At 52.3% G+C, this 19,766-nt stretch overlaps 1 protein-coding gene across 5 annotated transcripts in view; it reads left to right on the forward strand.

Annotated features, from left to right (window-relative positions):
• Septin9 (septin 9) overlaps positions 1-19,766 on the forward strand; it is a 166,867-nt gene that overhangs the window by 88,988 nt on the left and 58,113 nt on the right. For all 5 annotated transcript variants that reach the window (XM_016008561.3, XM_076543812.1, XM_016008562.3 and 2 more), the window contains one exon: positions 6,199-6,837. In XM_016008561.3, coding sequence (XP_015864047.1) covers positions 6,199-6,837 — 639 coding nt within the window. The remainder of the gene's footprint in view (positions 1-6,198; positions 6,838-19,766) is intronic.

Here is a 19,766-nt window from a genome sequence, read left to right on the forward strand (position 1 = left end):
GTTTGGGGCCCTGGAAGAGTGTGTGTGTGTGTGTGTGTGTGTGTGTGTGTGTGTGTGTGTGTGTGTGTGTGGTGGATGCCGTCACCCATGGGAACACATGTGGAGGCCTGAGTTCCTCTCACTTGTCTCTCACTGAACCTGGAGTTGGCCATTTCAGCTAGACTGGTTAGCCAATGGCCTCATCCTCCTGTCTCTGCACCAGTACTGGGGTCACAGATGCAGACCACCAGACCTGGCTTTCACATGGTTTCTAGGGATCTGAACCCTGGTTCTCATGCTGACAAAGCACGAATTTTATTACGCTCCCTGCTGGGGCTGGCCAGGTCACCTTCCTGCTCATCCTGGACCCGAGGCAGTGGCTCTCACCCTGGCATCTCCCGTCTTGGGTCCTGGCAGTCTTAGTGACCCACATTGGCCACTGTGTGTTAGGCCTGGGCAGGAGGAGTTGATGAAGAACCCGACTGCCATTCCGTCTGGAGACAGTCCTTCCCGAGCGGGTGCTAGTGCCTGCGTGTGTGTGTGTGTGTGTGTGTGTGTGTGTGTGTGTGTGTGTGTGCAGGCTGCGTGTGTGTGTGTGTGTGTGTGTGTGTGTGTGTGTGTGTGTGTGTGTGTGTGTGTGTGTGCAGGCTGCGTGTGTGTGCCTGTGACGGGGAGTTCGGGGCTGTGCCACGCCTTGCGGCCTGCTATTTTTACTTAATATGCTCAGCATTTCTCATCTTCCGTGATGTGATTTTGATGACTTTGTGGGATTTGGGCATGTAAATCTGAATTGTTTCCAGTGTTTGCCATGATCGTGCTGATGTAGATGTCCTTGTACATAAATCTCCGGATTATTTCCTTGGGATACAATCCCAGAAGTGGGCCAGAAGCACGAGATTCCTCAACAGGCTCTGGTTCAAGTTAGGAGGGTGGAGGCTGAGGAGGCTCAAGAGAAGTAGGTGATCTGAGCCTGGCTTGGAGGCTGGGGGCGGGGTGAGTTAGTCCTCCATAGCATTATTGGGTAATGAAGGGCTAAGGTGGCCCCTTCCTGCTGTAAGGGCTGGTGGCACTGTTTTAGCTCCCAGGGCAATGTGGAGACCTTTCCCCTATGGCTTGGCCCTGTCTGTGTGCAGTAGCCCACAGTTGGGGATGTTCCCTACCAGCCCTTTGGATGCGCCAGCTTGTCGGGCCTGTGCAAGGCCGCCTTTCTAGCAAGCCAGTCCTTGGGATCTGATATGTGGTCAAGTCAGGTCTCAGGTCTGCAGAGGGGTTCATGACCACAGACAGATGCCCTGTGATTGAACTGCAGTGTGCACACGGTAGCATCTAGAGCTTCACAGAGGGTTCTCCAAGTAACAAAGAGGAAGGGCCCGATGACCACACACCACTCCAAGTTTCATCTCTCCCGTGGCTCTGGTGGCCGGGTCCCGGTGGCCGTGGCCGGGTGGCCTACCAGCACACCCCTTCTCTCTTAGTTCCGGAGTTTAAATTCAAGGTGTCAGCAAAGCTGCACTCTGTGCAAGCACTCGGGGGGAGCGTGCCTCCTGCCTGTGCTGGCAGCTGTGGCCCTTGGTCTTCCTTGGCTGGGGGCCACGTTATCACTCAGATCTCTGACTCCGTGTCCTCTGGCTTCTCTAGCTCTCAGACAGTCTTATACATTTCCTTTTCAAGGACTCTGATTCATGTCTGTCCCAAATCCAAAGTGTTCTTTTTTAAAGTAATTTATTTATTTTTATTTTATGTGCATTGGTGTTTTACCTGCATGCATGTTTGTGTGAGGGTGTCAGATCTTGGAGTTACAGACAGTTGTTAGCTGCCATGTGGGTGCTGGGAATTGAACTCAGGTCCTCTGGAAGAGCAGTCAATGCTCTTAACCACTGAGCCATCTCTCCAGTCCCTCCAAATGCTCTTATCTTGATTACACCCCTAAGACCCCTTTCCCACAAGGTCACCTCCACAGACTCTGTGGGGATAGATAGCACTTGTACAGGTCTTTTGTCCGAGGCGGTGGGTGGTGGTGGTGGGGTGAGGGTGGGGGTGGGGAGGCTGCTTTCTAAGCTGTTTCAACCTTTGAAGAAAGTGGAGGTTATTGGGCTAGATAGCGAGAAGGCGGTGCCTCCCTGTTCCCAGGGCCCATTCTCTGGGCTCCATGCCCGAGGTTAGAAGCCCGTGGCCGCACTGTTAGGAGTTGGTATGGCGTTGCTGTGAGTGGGCTGTGTCTGGTTCTGAATGTACTCGCTGAAGCCAGTGGGGCGGGGAAGGAGTGCTGTGGGCAGCGTGGGATACAGGAAGGCTGGAAAGGGCCGGCCTGAGGACCCGAGTCTTCTTCTGAGGACAACAGTGCTTATCTGGGGATGGTCCTGGGCCAAGGCAGGCTCCTCCTGTCTGTGGGCACATGGTAGAGCTGGCCAAGGGACCTAGGGGCCTTGAGCTCGTGAGTGATTGATGCCCACGATGCAGTTTTATTCAGCTCTGCTACGTTTTGCTTTGTGCCAGCATCAAAATCAGCATGGAAATGTAGACTGCTGCCAGAGTGCAAGGAAAAGACCAAGCAAGGCTCCATCCCCATTGCTGAGGATGTGGGGCTGGGGGAGGGGGAGGGATGGTGAAGGGTGGGGGGGAGGGGGGAGGGGGGTAGTTGCTCTTTATGAATGGGGATGTAACTCAGTGGTAGAGCACATTTATCTGTCATACACAAAGAAAAAAAGAAAAAAGAATTCTAAGGTATTATTTATTATAATACCTGGGTTTCCAAATTTATTTCCTGGGCATGGAGGTACACCCATGTAACCTGAGCATTTGGGAGCTGGAGACAGGATATCGGGGTTCAAGGTCAGCCTGACTACAGATTGAGTCTGAGGTCAACCTAGACAAGACTGGAAAAAACAAAATAAATGAGTTAATTAATATCAGGAGGAATCACAGCAATGCAGTGTTCTAGGTTCTGTTGGAAGGTTAGAAACTCGGATTGCCTTAGGCATTGACAGGTGAGCTGCACGTTCCCCAGAGACAGGTATCCTGAAGTCCACGCCGCCTCCCCCCACCCCCCGCCAGTCAGCCGATGGTAACTGCCCCTTCCTGGGCATCTGGGACAGTCAGCTGATGGTAACTGCCCCTTCCTGGGCATCTGGGAGAGTCAGCCGATGGTAACTGCCCCTTCCTGGGCATCTGGGACAGTCAGCCGATGGTAACTGCCCCTTCCTGGGCATCTGGGACAGTCAGCCGATGGTAACTGCCCCTTCCTGGGCATCTGGGACAGTCAGCCGATGGTAACTGCCCCTTCCTGGGCATCTGGGATGGCTGAGCACAGCAGCCCAGGGCCTTGTTGGCTTCTGTGTCCACCAGAAGCAAAGGGTAACCAGGCTTAGAAGAGGTCCCCACAGGAGTGCTCCCGTCTGGGGAGCCAGGTCCCAGGAGCTTGGGCTTCCTCTGCCCGCCCCTCTGCAGTGTCCCATCATGCCATGTAGTCTTGCCCTGGCCACAGCAGCAGCTCCTGCTTGCAAGGCCCGGCAGGAGTGGGCTGTTGGCATTCCCTAGAGAAGGAGGGAGGTGGGGAGGGCCTTGGCTCCTCACCTGAAGTTAGAGCCACTCCTCCCAGTTGCTTGTAAGCAGTTCTGCCCTAGTTGCTCTTGGGGGGTCTCCAGAGGGGCTAGTGTATAGGCTAGGGAAAGTTAACTGAGGGGGCTCCATATATGTGGCTGTGGGAAGACATTCTAGTGTGGCTGCATTGGGGTCACCCATGCACCTCACCAGTTCCCCAGGGGCAGCTCTGGAATCATATTTTAATTTGTTGTTGGGACCTTAGGAGACATTGTTCATGTTTCCCAGGAAAGAAATTCTGACACCATCAGTGTGCGTGCATGCGTGCGTGCGTGCATATAACACATTCATTTATCGGAGTCAGCTTCAGTTTGTCCTTTTGTTTTTTGTTTTTTAAGATTTATTTAATTAGTGCTATGTGTGCATGTTCCTTTGCTCAACAGAGGAGGGTATTGGATCCTATTGTAGATGGTTGTGAGCCACCATGTGGTCGCTGGGAATTGAACTCAGGACCTCTAGAAGAGCAGCTAGTGCTCTTAACCGCTAAGCCATCTCTCCAGCCCCTCGGTTATTTTTGAATCAGAGTCTCGCTGACCTGGAACTCTCATAAGAGGCTCGGTTGATTAGACAGGAAGTTCTGGGACCCACCCAGCTTCACTTCCCCAGCATTGGAATTACAAGGGGTGCCCCCATACCTGGCTTTTTAAAATGTGGATTCTGGGGGCATTTTGCTGACAGATGAGTGCCCCTGTCCCAGCCTGTAGTCCTCTAAAGGAAATCTGGTGCTGGAGACCTGGGGGCGGTATGGGAATGGGGGTCGGGGTGTTTGCATTTGGAGAAGGCTGGAGGCAGCTGGTCACATATGACCCTGGAGCGGCTGCGAGGGGCTGGGCCAGCTCTTGGTCCTTCTTGCTGTGGGCAGGAAGAGGACACCATGGGGTCCCATGAAACCTGAGTCCTGGGGCTGGTGAGGAAGACCCTGCATTGTCTGGAGTCGGCGGTGCTGTTGAGTGCTCCAGCCACGTGGGCCCTTCCTGCTCTGTGTCTGGCTACCCTAAACAGCTGGTTCTCATTTTGCTGGTGGCCGCAAAGACAAGAGGATGGAGCCTTCCTAGCCACCACCCTGCCGCTCCCCTGGGAGCAGACTCCAGTGGCGATGCCAACATTGCTGGGTGGAAACACTGGTCCCCAGGGTGGGAACTGGGTGGTCAGCATCCTGCATGGCCTGGGTCAAGACTGAGGAGGTCGGTGAGTGTGCCCTGAGCCCAGGAAGCAGGCGGTTTAAGGGGTTCCTTACAGCCTTCGTACCCAAGAGACAGGCGCTCCACACTGCTGGGCACGTCACCGGGTGTCCTCTGCCAGGGAAATAGTATTCTTTTTCAAATTCCATTTAGTTAGTTAGTTAGTTATGTGTACATGTGGGTCAGAGGACAGCTTGTGGGGTCATTTCTTTCTAGTGTGTGGATATTGGGGTGGAACTCAGGTTGTCAATCTTGGTCGTAAGAGTCTTTACACACTAAACTACCTCAATACCCAGTCAGGGAATAATCTTTTTCTTTTTTTCTAAATATTTATTCGTATGTGAGTGTGCCTGAGCGATTATATGTGCACTACATGCATACAGAAGCCGCAGAGGTCAGAAGAGACATGGAGTTGTGGGTGGTTGTGAGCCACCATGTGGGTGCTGGGAATCGAACCCAGGTCCTTTGCCAGAGCAGCAAGTGCTCTACACTTCTGATCCATCTCTCCAGCCCCAGGAATAATTTTCATTTCATTTCATTCTTTATTTTATTTTATTTTATTTTATTTTATTTTATTTTTATTTTTGAGACAGTGTTTCTCTGTGTAGCCCTGGCTGTCCTAGGACTTGCTCTTTAGACCAGGCTCTGGCCTCAAACTCACAGAGATCCTCCTGCCTCTGCTGCCAGAGTGCTGGGATTAAAGGTGTGCGCCGCCAACACCCGGCAACAAGAAATAATATTCCTCATAGCGCAGCTGTTGGGGTGTCACGGGTGTCACTGCTCTGAGGCTGACAGTGCTCTATTGGCTGATGGGGTCTGGGTGTGTGTCAGGGGAGGAAAGGAAGAAGGGAGGAAAGCCACAGGAGGGAAACTCTGGAGTCCTAAGTCAGAGAGCATCCGATGGCCGGCTTTAGAGCAGGGACTGTGTGGTGTGGGCTGTGGCCACAGCAGAGCCGGCGGGCCGGCGGGCGAGGCTACCTTCCTCACACTGCAGCCCCTGATAGCTGGTGCTCTGTGCGAGTCCTACAGTGGACTTGTCCCTTAGGGGTAGGAGGCAGAAGAGGGAGGTGGCTTTCTGAGCCCTGTGGCTTCCTAGCCAGCCTACCTCTCCAGGTCCTTTCTTTCTTCCTTTTTGACTGTGTTGGGTATCAATCCGACGGCTTTGTGCATGGTAGCAAGTATTCCTCCACTGAGCTGTATCTGTTCCTCACTCTTTAGGGACAGGTTCTCACAAAGTTACCTGTGTTGGCTTTGAACTCGGTCAATAGCACAGGCAGGCCTTGAACTTGGGATCTTTTCTCAGCCTCCCAAGTACTTGGGATTTTCTGCTGCCCCTGGCCTGGCACCTTTGCCCTTTTTCAAACACAGAATGCATCCTGTAATGCCAGGCCCCTCCGCCAGCGTGCACACCATATTCACTGTCCTCTCTCTCTTTCAGCCTTAAAGAGATCATTTGAAGTCGAGGAGATTGAGCCACCCAACTCCACGCCACCCCGGAGGGTCCAGACCCCTCTGCTCCGAGCCACGGTGGCCAGCTCCAGCCAGAAATTCCAGGACCTGGGCGTGAAGAACTCGGAGCCCGCTGCTCGCCTCGTAGACTCCCTGAGCCAGCGCTCACCCAAGCCATCCCTACGGAGGGTGGAGCTGGCAGGGCCCAAGGCAGCTGAGCCTATGTCTCGGCGCACGGAGCTCTCCATCGACATCTCCTCCAAGCAGGTGGAGGGTGCAGGTTCAGCCGCCGGGACCTCGCGGTTCGGGCTGAAGAGGGCCGAAGTCCTGGGCCACAAGACACCAGAGCCAATCCCTCGGAGGACGGAGATCACCATCGTCAAGCCCCAGGAGTCAGTGCACCGCAGGGTGGAGACCCCTGTCTCCAAGATCCCCGAGGTCCCTGCCATGCCTGTCACCGATGCTGCCCCCAAGAGGGTAGAGATCCAGGTGCCCAAGCCAGCCGAGGCGCCCAACTGCCCACTCCCGCCCCAGACCCTGGAGAACTCCGAGGCCCCGATGTCTCAGCTGCAGAGCAGGCTGGAGCCCAGGCCCCCTGTGGCTGAGGTCCCATACCGGAACCAGGAGGGTGAGTAACCCAGGGCTGGGTCTTCAGGCGATCTCTCTCTCTCTCTGTGTATGTATGTTGTGTATGTGCGTGCATGCACGAGTGCACTTGGATGGGCAGAGTTGTGTCTCCAGGCCTGCAGTTGGGAAGCGACTCTGAGGCACCAAGCTCCTGGTGGCCAACAGTTGGGCTATGCCAGCTCTCTGTCATATGATCCTGGACCTGGGAGGCCTGGGAGGCTGTAGAGCAGTAGCTGGTACAGGAGCCACTGTGCTCTCCCGTGGGGCAGGGAACAAACCATGTGCTTGTGAAGGCTTCTGGGAGGCAGAGCTCTGCCCATGAGAAACTGCAGCCTGAGCGCCTGGTAGAGACCCAGAGCCCAGGAGGGGGCAGGAGGAGCATAGGTCCTGAGGTTTGCACTGGAGTCCCTGTCCTCCTCTCTCTCTAGTCTGGCCTTCCCCCTCCATGAGTGACTCTTACTGCAAACCCTTAAGGATGGGAAGGAGGGGTTTGTTTTGGCTCGTGGTTCCAGAAGATGCCATCATCATGGCGGGAAAGTGGCTGGCAGCGGCACAGCCACAGTCAGGGAGCAGAGAGCGCCACCTCTGCCCTCTGCCCTCTGCCCTCTCTGCTTTAGTTCCTGTCGTTTATTATAGTGCAATGCACACAGCATCCGTTGGCTGTTGTGCCGTGTGAGCGTGTGTGGTGCCGTTAAGCACATTTGGGTTGTGCCACCAGTACCACCTTCAGGGTTTTCCAGAACTTTCCCACATCCCAAACAGAAACCCTGCTCCCCATGAAGCAGCTCCCTACACCTCCTTCCTCGGGTCCTGACAGCCCCATGTTTTTCTGTCTCAGTTGACTCTACTCATCCTGTCTGGCCTAGTGGCCTCAACATTCACCCACGCTGTAGGCTGTGTCTGAACTTTGTTCCTTTTAAGAACGGAGTAGTATTGTGTGTGTAGACAGAACCGCCCCCCCCCCATAATGAAATTTGAACCCAGGGACTTGTGCCTGCCAGGCGAGCGCGCTGCCAATGAGCCATGCCCCAGCCTCAGGTAGAATCAGTTTGTCCACTGATGAACATTTGACTCTTGTAAATAATGCTTGCGGCATGGTGGAGCACCTAGCTTTTTAAAGCCCCTGTTCTTCGATTCTCTAGTGGTTGGTGAACTTGGGACCGCGCTGGGATGGGGGTGTGGAGATTCCTCCTGGGAGCCTCTGGGTCTGGGGACCTGGGGCTCAGTCTTCTTAGAGTGCCAGGTGTCAGATCACAATAAATGCTCAGGACTCGTGAACCTTTGAAGGCCTTCCAGGCCTGGGTGTGGCTCTGCCTTTCTCCCTGTGTCCTAAACTTGACCCTGCTGAGGCTTGCCCAGACTCAGTGTCCAGACCTCAGGTGGGGGAAGGGGCCAGTGCCCTCCTTTCCTCCACAGTCTCTGCTTGATTTGAGACCTCCAAAGGCACCAGCTGCATCTCTCTCCTCAGATGAGATTTTCACACTGCTGACTCAGACAGGATGTGGGTAGAGAGATAGACAGCTGCACCAAGCCGCCCAGCTGTTGATCACAGCTGGTGCTGGATGCATGGAAGGTGGTCCTGGTTCTGGGGTGGGGTGCGAAATGTCTGCTTAAGGATGCTGTTTGTCCTGGTGAGACGTGGCACACAGGGCTGTGCCCGGCCCTGGGCCTCTGCCCTCAGGAGCTTGTGGGCAGGTGGTGGGTGGGCTGGGAAAAGAGCCCTGTGGAAACCTGCAGGGGAGGGCAGGAGTTCAATAGGCCAGGGTGAAGAAAGGTGTGAATGAGTGTGTGTGTGTGTGTGAGGGTGGAGGCCAGGTGTCATTCCTCAGGCATCCACCTCGTCTTGTTTTTGTTTTTTTAATTTTAGCTATATTTATTTTATTTTATGTGTATGATTGCCTTGCCTTCATGTATGTATGTATGTGCACAGTGTACATGCCTGGTACCTGCAGAGGTCAGAGGAGGGCATCAGAACCTCCAGATTTGGAGTCGGGGATGGTTGTGAGCCACCATGTGGTGCTGGGACCAAACAAGGGCTCTTAACGTCTGTACCATCTCTCCAGCCTCCACCTTGTTAGGGTTTCTCACTGGGATCTGAGGCCTGCCTGTGAGGCGGACTGGCTGGCAACCCCCCAGCTCCCTCCCGTTTCTGCCTCTCCAACGCTCAGGCTGTAAGTGCTGCGTGTGGATGCTAAGGCTATGGGTGCTGGGCATAAACCAGGTCCTTGCACTTACAGGGCAGCATTGGCCAATGGCGGAACCCTCCCCCCCCAGGCCCCCCCCCCAGCCACAAGGAAGGCCCTTCATCGTCTAGAGCTCCAAGATGGTGCAGTTCCTTTCCTCAGAGGACAGGGTAGGGAGAGACAGGCAGGCAGGGCCTTCTTCAGGGAGCCTGTTGGAAATCATATGGCATGCCCCGACCCCCAACTTCTCTTCCAAGGCTTCAGCTCATTCTCCATCCTCCTGGTCACCCATCCACGGGGTCTCTTGGTACCCCTGCTGAGCTGTTCCTGGCCTGATACCCTGTGGCAGGGTCCTTCCTCCCCCTAACTGTACCTGCTCCGCTCTTCTCTGGGTCTCCCACAGTTCCTTGCAAGCCCTCAGCTCTGACCTCCTGACCTCTGTTTTAGCTTTGTGGAACTCCTACACGCCCCTCAAATCCCTACCCATCCTTTCCTATAGCTTGAAACAGCCTGTCTTCCTATGACTCTGGTGTGTCTTTGTGCTTTTCTAGGATGTAAGTTACTTGTGTGTGAGCCATCTTTCCTCTGCTACCTCTTTTTCCAGTGCAGAGACAGATTTCCATAGGCCAGTCAGTAATTTACTGGTCTTAAAAATGCAGGAAATGTGAACATTAGGAAAAAAACTGAAATTTAACCATAAGCTTTCATCACCCTGGACATTCTGCTGTAGTCTTTAGGATCCTGACGAAGGCTGGAGTCCTCAAGGGCAGAGCTCTGGCTGTTATCTGTTTCTATAGAGACTCTAAGGTGACTGGTACGTGACTTGGACATGACAGATGCCCAGTAAAATAATGGTGGTGACTGGCAGGTGGTGACGCGGGACAGCATTTTGGTGGCTGCTGCAGGCACATGTGGGGATCCCACAAGACCCCCAAGGGACCAAGATACTTCTTGCAACTTCTTCCTAGGGGTCCCAAACTTACTTGTCCCTGCAGTGCTGGGGTCAGGGCAGAGGTGGAGTCATCCTCTGGGTGCACTGGGAGGGTGCTCCCTGGCAGAGTCCTGGAAGGAGTGTGAGGACCTAGATAGCTGAAGGGAAGGGCAGCCGAGGCTCCCTGGCTTCATTCTCCTAGTCCAGGGCTTGGTGAGCTCTAAGCTTTCCCTCTCTACGGTGGGTTCCTGGTGTCGCAGATCCCTGGGTGGTTCTGGGATACAGACTCTCACTGCCCGGGCAGGGTGCTGTTGGCTCAGCTCCTGCAGCCTCCCCTCTGGCGCACAGCCACACCGGCGGCTCCCCAGGCCGCCTTATAAGGCAGGCGCTGCACTTGCTCACCACTCCCTCTGGTCTGGTTGGTACCTTGCCTTCTCTGGCGCTCATGAGGCCCTGCTGGGTTCCTGGGTGTGTCCTGGCCACACCCATGAGCCCACTGATTCTGAACCATCACCTCCACTTCCCAGCCTGCCTCGGTTTCTGAAGGTCAGGGTGGTCCCTGGTTCTTTGCCTGGCAGGAGTGTTGTGTCTACATCAGTCCTGGGGACAGAGAGGGGAGAGGCTCCATGCAGAGAGTCGGGCCACAAGTCCATTGTGGCATGGAGGGGGTTCTCTGAGGCCACCCAGTGGGTCACAGAATAGGGGAACTCCAGAACAGGAAAGTCCGTTCCCTCGTGGGGAAGAATGTACCAGGTCCAGCCTGGAGACTTGATACAACCCACAAGTTGGGGTATCCAGCTGAGGAGCGGGCAACCACCAGGAGAATTGGTGAGGAGGCCTCAGCCTTTGTATTTTCAGGACACCCTAGAGGCTCTGGGGACCCCATGACTGTCCATGGGCCGCGGCTTTCCTCAGGGTGGGTTTCTTCATCTGCAGCTCAAGGCTTAGTGTAAAAGCCTGCTTATGCTTCATGAGGTCAGCAGAGAAGTTCCCCATGGGGGCCTGAGGAGCCTCCTGTGTTTCTTCTGGAAAGATCCAGCCACATCTGCAGGAGGATCATTCCTCCCAGGCCATCATCACACCTGCATGACCCTGTGTTCCCTGCCACAGTGGTCATCCTGTTCTGGGACTGGATGTCGTTCCCTCCTAAGAATGGACACATTCAGTCTGAGCTGGTCCAGACTGTTCCCACCTAGGCCAAGTTAGACTGGAGGGCTGGGGGAAGAGTGGTCAGGCCAGTTGAGTCTCCTTCAAGGTGGAGGCCGACAGACCCTGGCTCTGGGGTCCAGGCAAAGTCCCTCCTTGGCTGCCTACCCAGCTGTCTGCCGCCCAGCTGTCTGCCGCGCCAGGGGTGCAGGGATGAGGGAGAGCCAGGCTTCTCCACGGATCATGGCCCAGCAGCTGTGGAATAAATACCCTAAATAGAGAGAGACAGCTGCGGCATGCCTGCCCGGGGGCCGGGTCCTGCTCCACCCCTCCAGTTCTGTGGCTGAGGCTCTGACCACCCAGTGGTGCTGGGGATTGAGCCCGGCCCCAGCACATGGCACTTCATGACAACCCCCGACACACACACCTACACGGAGCATTTCATTTGCCCAAGGAGGAGCCATGCCTCCCTCCATCCTCAGCCTCCAGGCCCTGAACAGCTGCTTGGGTCCAGGGTCTGAATGGTGGTGTGTCGGTCAGGAGTGGCCCAGGGCAGATGGCCGTGCTCTGTCTGTGTGGCTGGAAGGAGGGCACACTCAGCCCTGGAAGAGTGCACTGACGCTCCTAGCTGACTCTCTGGGTGTGGGCAGCCCCTGACCGGACTCTGGACTCCTCTGGTGGCCAAGGAGAGTGCCACATGGCGTATGTTGGCCCCTGTCCCCAGAGCCTCAAGTCTGGGAGTTGCCGAGGAAGGTATGCACATTCCTTTGGCTCCATACCACTTCCTCTAGGGCTTGCAGTACACCGGTAGGTGCCACCTCCCACCCCCCATTACAGGGAACCTGCCCTCCTGTGGTCAACGGACCATGGACATCGGGACCCAAGACCTGGCTTCCTTTCAGTACTCTGCAAACACTGGGCATAGGAGAGAATAAAGTGAGGCTGAGAGTGCTTGGGAGGCCGAGGCCAGGAGATCAAGAAGGAGTTCTGCTGAGCCAGAGACATATGACCCATCTCAACTATGGGCTTCAGAGAGGTGGCTCAGTGGGTGACCCGTCTTGTTTCCCTGGGTGTGGTGGTACACACCTTTAATCCCAGCACCTGAGAGGCAGAGGCAGGTGGATCTCTGTGAGTTCAAGGCCAGCCTGGGCTACAGAGTGAGTTCCAGGACAGCCAGATCTGTATAGTAAGACCCATTCTCAAAAAAAGGAAAAACGAGCCGGGCGTTGGTGGCGCACGCCTTTAATCCCAGCACTCGGGAGGCAGAGCCAGGCGGATCTCTGTGAGTTCGAGGCCAGCCTGGGCTACCAAGTGAGCTCCAGGAAAGGCGCAAAGCTACACAGAGAAACCCTGTCTCGAAAAAACCAAAAAAAAAAAAAAAAAAAAAAAGGAAAAACGTGTTGGTTGTTTTGCAGAGGGAGGGCCTCATTTCAGTTCCCAGCACCCATAACTGGCTCACAGCTCTCTAACCCCAGCTCCAGCGGCTCTGGTGCCCTCTCTGGACTTCACAAGCATTCTCTCTCTCTTAAGAGCACTTCCTGCTTTTGCAGAGAACCTGAGTTTGGTTCCCAGCACCCACATCAGGTGACTGTCAACCACCTGTAACGCCAGCACCAGGGGAGTCCATTGTCTCCAGTCTCCACCCAGACATGACACATAAATGAAAATTAAAAATGTAAAAACCCTAAAAAACAAACAAATAAAAAACCCCAAACTGATAACCAGTGAGCTTGGGAGGTGTTGGGGTAACAGCAGCCTGTGGTTCTGACTACCTCACTCTCCCCTAAGACCAGCGACTCACTGGGGAGTCCTTGTGTGTGTGTGTGTGTGTGTGTGTGTGTCCCTGCTCGCTCTCTGTCTCCCAGAGAGGGAGAGGGGCCCACAGCCATGGCAACATACTGGCCTGTGATGAACTCGACCCACTGGCTCCTGGTAGAGAAGAGTCTCATTGCCTGGCATCCCCGGGCCTGAAGTGGTCCCAGGCTTCCATCTCCCTTCTGATAGCTCACAACAGCTCTGATGGCGCAGAGTTGGCATCAGCTAGCTGGCAGACTTGGCTCATTCTCTGGGGCCTGGGATCCTGCTTTGCCCTGGGCCTGATGACTTACCCCTCTGGTCCATTCTTCTTGTGGTCAGAGTGGGTGGGTTTCCTCATTATTACAGAGAGGGGAAGTGGGAGCCAGCACCCAGGAGGTTTGTGTTAAGTATGTGTATGAAAACTGAGCCCAGCCCTTATTTAAGGAAGCCATGCCTTGCATGCAGATCTGAGGAAATGCTAGAATTTTCAGGGCTGCAGGTCCAGAGGTCCTGTCAATGTGCCTTGCTCCCACCTACTGAGGGGTGTGCAAGGGCACTGTCCTGCTCCCTGGCTCCTACTTTCTCCCACCACCCCCCTTTCTGTCAAGTGTTCAGAAAGGCCATTCTTACTCACTGCTAGATCATAGATCCTGAGGATCTCAAAAAGCCTGAAAAGGAAGCCACCTCCCTCCCCACTGTTCTCAGGGAGCGCCATGCTGGCAGCTGGGCATGCTGTCGACACTTAGAATTTTGTGAGTATAGATTTTGTCAAAAAAGTCTGTGTAGTGGATAGGGGTGTTGGCTCAGCGGTAGAGCACTGGATTAGTATTTGAGGCCTTGGGTTGTATCCCTATCATGGCCAAGAAAAAAAAAATAAAGGGAAAAAAAATCTCTTATTTTATAGGCATCTTGAGAATGTGGAGGAAACCGAGATCACTTTTGTTTCGGTTTGGAATAGCACATGCCTTGTGTTTTGCATCAAAGATTTAGCATAGTCTTTGCAGTGGTGGGATTTGAACCCAAGACCTCCTGCATGCCAGGCACTTGATTCTAACCCCAGCACCACAGACTGTTTGAACTCATTATATAGTGTAGGCTGGCACTGACCCCAAACTCCTGTCTATAGAGACCGCTAGTCTCCAGAGGTGTGCACACTTCACCCAGTTTTAAAATTTTTATTTTATTGTGTTTTGAGACATTTCGCTATGTAGGCCTGGCTGTCCTGGAACTAGCTCTGTAGACCAGGCTGGCCTCGAACTCACAGAGACCCACCTGCCTCCACCTTTGCTGGAATAAAAAGTGTGTGTCACATGTATCTTTTGTCTATCTACAGCCCAAGACCCCTGTGGTTCTTTCTTTTTCAGCTGGATTGTTAATTCTTTTTTTGCTGATTAAAAAAATAATAATTTTTTAATTGAAAAATTTTTATTTTGTACGTGTGGGTGCTTTGCCTGTGTGCATGTCTGTGCACCATGTGCATGCTTGGTACTTACAGAGGCCAGAAGAGGGCGCTGGTTTCCCTGGAGCCAGAGTTACAGAGCGGCCATGTGGTGTGGGGAACTGAACCTGTGTCCTCTGCTAGAGCAGCCAGTGCTTTTACTGCTGAGGACCGCTCCAACCCCATGATTTGTTTTTTAAGAGTTTTCTGAGCTATTGTTGGTGATCAGACCTATAGTTCTAGCACTTGAGAGGTTCAGCCAGAGAGATGACTGATAGAGACCAACCAGGACTACAGAGTGAATACCAAGCTGATCAGGACTACGTAGCAAGACCCTTTCTTTAAAAAAAAAAAAAAAAAAAAAAGAAAAGAAAAACATGAAGGAAGGAGAATTCTGAGTGGTACGAGGTTTAAGGGTGCCCACCCCCACCCATAGTTATAGTGTGCTCTTCCAAACAGAAAATTCGAAGCTTGTGTTGTTGGGGTTCTGCTTTTACTTTGGGCTTTTGAGTTCCATGTCCTGCTGCATTCCAGAAGTATAGACAAGAATTTCACCCATGTTTTCTTCTAATGTTTCTGTGGTTTTATTTTTATGTACTGATGTCGTTAATCTGCTGGAATTTATTTCTGTTTGAGTATTGTGGTGGAGTCTGGGGTTTTGGTTTTTTCTTTTTCTTTCTTTTTTTTTTTTTTGCACGGATGTGCGCTCGGTGAGCTGGCTCTGCAGTGTGGGGTGTGTGCTGAGCTATTTTTGTTTTTCTGGTGACAGTGCCGTGCTGGCTTAGCAAAAACACCCTGGATGCATTTCTTTCTTCCTCTCCCTTCTGGAACCCTTTCACAGCAACACAATCCTGTCTTTGTTAAAACTTTTAAGGAACTCACTAGTGAAACCATCTGGGCCTGATACTTTTGTGGGCGTCTAGTATTTAAGAAAAAAAAAAAAACACTTAAATTATTTTCCATGGGGCTGTGAGTTTAGAGGGACTCTTCAAAACTTATTTCTTTAGGGCTGAGCATGTAGCTGAGGACATGGTGTGGTGGTGTGATGCCGGCCTTGCAGGCACAGCCACATCCTAAGCACCAAAAGAAACCAATTACTGTTTAATGGGTGTGTAGTGAATGCCTGCAATTCCAGCACTTGGGAGGCTGAGGCAGGACAGTCACAGATCTGAGGCTAGCTTGAACTACATAGTGATTCCAGGCCAGCCCAAGCTATATAAGAAGACCTTGTCTCAATGTGTGTGTGTGTGTGTGTGTGTGTGTGTGTGTGTGTGTGTGTGTGTGTGTCTTTGTCTGTCTATGTGTCTTTTTGTCGTCCACGTCTTCCTTGATCTCTCTCCACCTTATATATTGAGGCAGGGTCTCTCACTTAAAACCAGCGCTCGCCAGGTCTAGCTAGTCCTCTTGCTCCAGAGCCTCCGAGAGGATCTGGGAGCTCAGACCTGGGTGGAAAGTGCCTTATCCACTGAGCTCTTCCCCACTTCTTCAATGTACAGAATTGTGTGAGTTTATTTGTCTTTGTCTTTCTCTCTCTCTCTCTCTCTCTTTTTTTTTTTTTTTTTTTTTTGAGAGAGGGTCTCTTGTAGCCCAGGTTGGCCTTGAACTTAGTGGCTGTTGGAAGATGACCTCGAATTTCTGGTCCTCCTACCTCCACCCCAGGCCACTATTTGTAGCACAATTTTGTGCTTTTCAGCCCCAGTCCAGACTTCCTGATGCCTGAGACCCAGCAACCCACCTGGACCACCTACCTGCTTCAAGACGTGGTTTCCCATCACTGTTTCCTCCTCAGCCAATTTAAGACAATATTTACCACCCCAGAAGGGGGTGCCATTCTGTCCTGCCTCCAGCCTCAAGCACTGACCGCTTGTCACTGGGACTTTTCATCTAGGGGTTCCCCATTCTGAAGCTTTCTTATTCACGGGGTCACATGCTACGGCCTTTTGTGTCTGTTGTCTTCCATTCTTGTAGCCCAGGCTAGCCTCAGAGTCACTATGAGCTCTTGAGCCTCCTGCATCTACTCCTCAAATACTGGAATTACAGGCATGATCCCACGCTTGGCATACAAATCCATTTTTATACATCATATTAAGGCAAGATGTGTTAACGTTCCTTCGCTGTGACAGAATACTCGGGATAAAGAGCTTGTGAGGGAGAACGGTTTAATCTCAGCTCAGCTCAAGAGTTCCCATCTGTGGCTGGTTGGCCCCTTGTAGCTGCAGAGCCCATCATGGTGGGAACACATGGCCTAAGACACTGCTCACCTTGTAGTGGCTGGAAGCAGAGTCAGGAAGGCACTGACTTCTCAATGTCTCTTTTAGGGAAAGCTCTCTGCACCCCACCCTCCCGTGACCTAACCACCTAAAGGTCCCACAGGTCTCCAACACATAGCCAAGATCTAGACTGTAGTAGAATGTTTACTGCGAGGTTTTGAAAGTGACCTTGATCTTACTGATTTCTAATTCTTCAAATTTCTATCCAGACTGTTCAAAATGCTTGCCCTGCAGTGAATGATAGCCTTATGCTACCAATGCTTTTCAGGTAGGGCCCGTGCGTGTTCTCTTTATATTGTGGATGTGTGTATGTGCCTGCTTGTCCTGTATGTGTACCACACATGTGCAGGTGCCGTAGGAGTCCAGAAAGGGGTGTCAGAACCCCTGGAGCTAGAGTTAGGGGTGGCTGTGAGCGGCCATGTGGGTGCTGGGAACCGAACCCTAGTCCTTCGCAAGAGCAGTCAGTGCTCTTAACTGCTGAGCGGTCTCTCTGACCCCCATATCATGTGTTGTCCACATTCTTGAAGCAGATCTTAAAAACACTGGGAATTTGATGACCTCATCAAACTCATCTGCAGAGGTCTGATTGGTGTCTACAGGTAGGGTTCCCTTGGTAACAGCAGAAAGACATGGTTTGGGGAAGTCTGTGTCAGAATAGAGATATATTCTTAGAAGCTATGGCTATGAGATTAAAATATTAAAAAGGTTAATAAAGTTTTTTTTTTTTTTTTGTTTTTTTTTAACAAAGGAAGGGAGAAAAGGCCGAGAGCTACCACATGCTAGCTGTGTGGGGCACCAAGGAATACAGAGGTGATTATGTCCCCAAGGGGGTCCTGCTTGCATTCAGTGGTGATTGTCTGAAATAGACAAATTTGTGTCCCCAGGAGTGGCCTGCTTGTTTGGGAGGAGATGAGTGACAGGCAGTGAGGCCGAGAAGAATGAGAGGGATGGTGGGCTAGAGATGCCTGGTGGTGTGGTGGGCAGGGTCAGCATAAGCCTTGGGGCGGGCTCCAGATGTGCAGGCCTGGAGGGTGCCAAGGACATCTGGAGGTTGGTGCAAGATGAATGAGGCACTGGGGCAGAATGTACGGGGGTGTGCAGAATTTGGGAATCCAGACAAATGGTGTCTTAATGCTGTTGGATTTTTTTCCTTTTTTTTTTTTTAAATCTCAGTGCTGGGATGGAACTCAGGGCTTTGTATGTGCGAGGCAAGTGTTCTACCATTGAGTTACATCCTCAGCTCATTAATACGGTTGTGTGTGTGTGTGTGTGTGTGTGTGTGTGTGTGTGTGTGCGTGCATGCATTTGTAGGTCAGAAGCTGACACTGAGTGCTTTCTCAGTCACCCTCTGCCTTACTTTTTTGTGAAGGGTCTCTTAGTGAGCCTGGCGCTCCCCTGTAGGCTGACGGGCCAGCGATCCTCAGGGACCCTCTGTTTCTGCCTCCCCATTGCTCGGATGCCATGCCTGGCTTTTAACGTGTGCACTGCTAATAAGTCCTCACGCTTGTTCGGCGAGTGCTTTACCCACCGAGCCATCCCCCTAACCCGCAACACGGTATTTTCAAAAACTGAAGAGTCTGTGGCAAACAAATTTCAAAATTTCATCTAGACACAGAGCCCAGCTCAGCATGCACACGGCCCCATTGCTTCCTGTGCCCTGGCCCTGGCCTGAGAGACTTGTGGTTTGGGGTCTAGTTTGTCTTTGAAGCTGAGTGCCTATTGGGATGAGAACAAGTCGGCGTAGCTCTGAGACCTCGGCAGCCTTGTGATTTGGCTGTGGCCGTTGTTAGAGTGTGGAAGGGTAAGTCACTCTGGCCCAAAGCTCCGAGGACAGGAAGCAGAGCCCTGAGAACACCACCTTCCCTCCACTCCAGTGTCCAGGCTCCCTACAGGCGTCCATTCTCCATGCTCTACAGCCCTCTGGTTTTTAAGTCCCAGAAGCCCTTAATGTCTGAATTCCCCGTCACCTCATCCAGAGATGAAAAGGGGGGAACCCCAACCTTTAACTCTCTTACACTATATCCATGAGCCCGAATAAGCCACTGACTCAACCTTTTGGCTCTGAGCCAATTGGGCATTCTCTTTGTTGGTTTTCTTGCCTGCAAAAATCCTACCGTCTCTACATTCCCAGGGTGCTGTGAGATGACCTGCATTAGAGCTGGAGTTCAGAGCCCCGTGGAAGGCTGGGGATGTAGCTCAGTTGGTAGAGTACTTGCCAAAGTATGCATGAAGACCTGGGTACCACAAAAACCTAACGTGGTGTTGCATGCCTGTAATCCCAGTGATTGAAAAGCAAAGGCAGAAGGATCAAGGCTTCAAGGCCATACTTTGCTATATGTCAAGACCAACCTGGGCTACATGAGATCCTGTCTCAAAACAAAACAAAAAGCCAGTCAACCTTGTAGGTGAGGTTTTTCATCCCACCAGCCCATTCCCAAATAACCACACAGAGACTTCTTATTAATTATACATGCTCAGCTGATAGCTCAGGCTTGTTACTAACTAGCTCTTACATTTTAAATTAACCCACATTTCTCATCTACGTTGTGCCATGTGGCGGTACCTTTTTTCAGTACAGCAAGTTCATCTCCTGCTTCCTCTGTGTCTCCTGGTGACTCCTCAGACTCCTTTTTCCCAGCATTCTCTTAGTCTGGTTCTCCTGCCTAACCTTATCCTGCCTAGCTATAGGCTGGTCAGCTTCTTTATTAAACCAATCACAGTGACATATATTCACACAGTGTAAAGGAATATTCCTAGATAATTGCATCACAACCCAAATTTGAATTCTGGCTCTAACACTCCTGGTTTGAAGGCTTGGGGGCAGTGCCTTAGTTTCCCCACTTAGCAAGTTGTTGGGAAGATGAATGGAAGGAAGTGCCGAGAATTGCCTGGGCATTGTGATGGTATGCTGAGCTGCACATAGTAGGCACTTTGTAAATGTGAGGCAGCGTCAGTACTGACTTATTTGTGCCCCTGGCTAAGTGAGGGACAACTTTGATAAAGGATAAGGCATGGATGCCAGAACAGACGTATTTTAGTATATGCAGGACGTGAGCATGTTTCTGATGGGCTGTCAGGATGCGCCCTGACTTCTGTGAGACCCAAGCTTCCTGATCCAGCACCATTGTTTATGTTTGCACGTGTTTCCTGTTCATGCCTGAGTTC

Source organism: Peromyscus maniculatus, chromosome 8, assembly GCF_049852395.1.
Source record: "Peromyscus maniculatus bairdii isolate BWxNUB_F1_BW_parent chromosome 8, HU_Pman_BW_mat_3.1, whole genome shotgun sequence".
Classification (NCBI taxonomy): domain Eukaryota; kingdom Metazoa; phylum Chordata; class Mammalia; order Rodentia; family Cricetidae; genus Peromyscus; species Peromyscus maniculatus.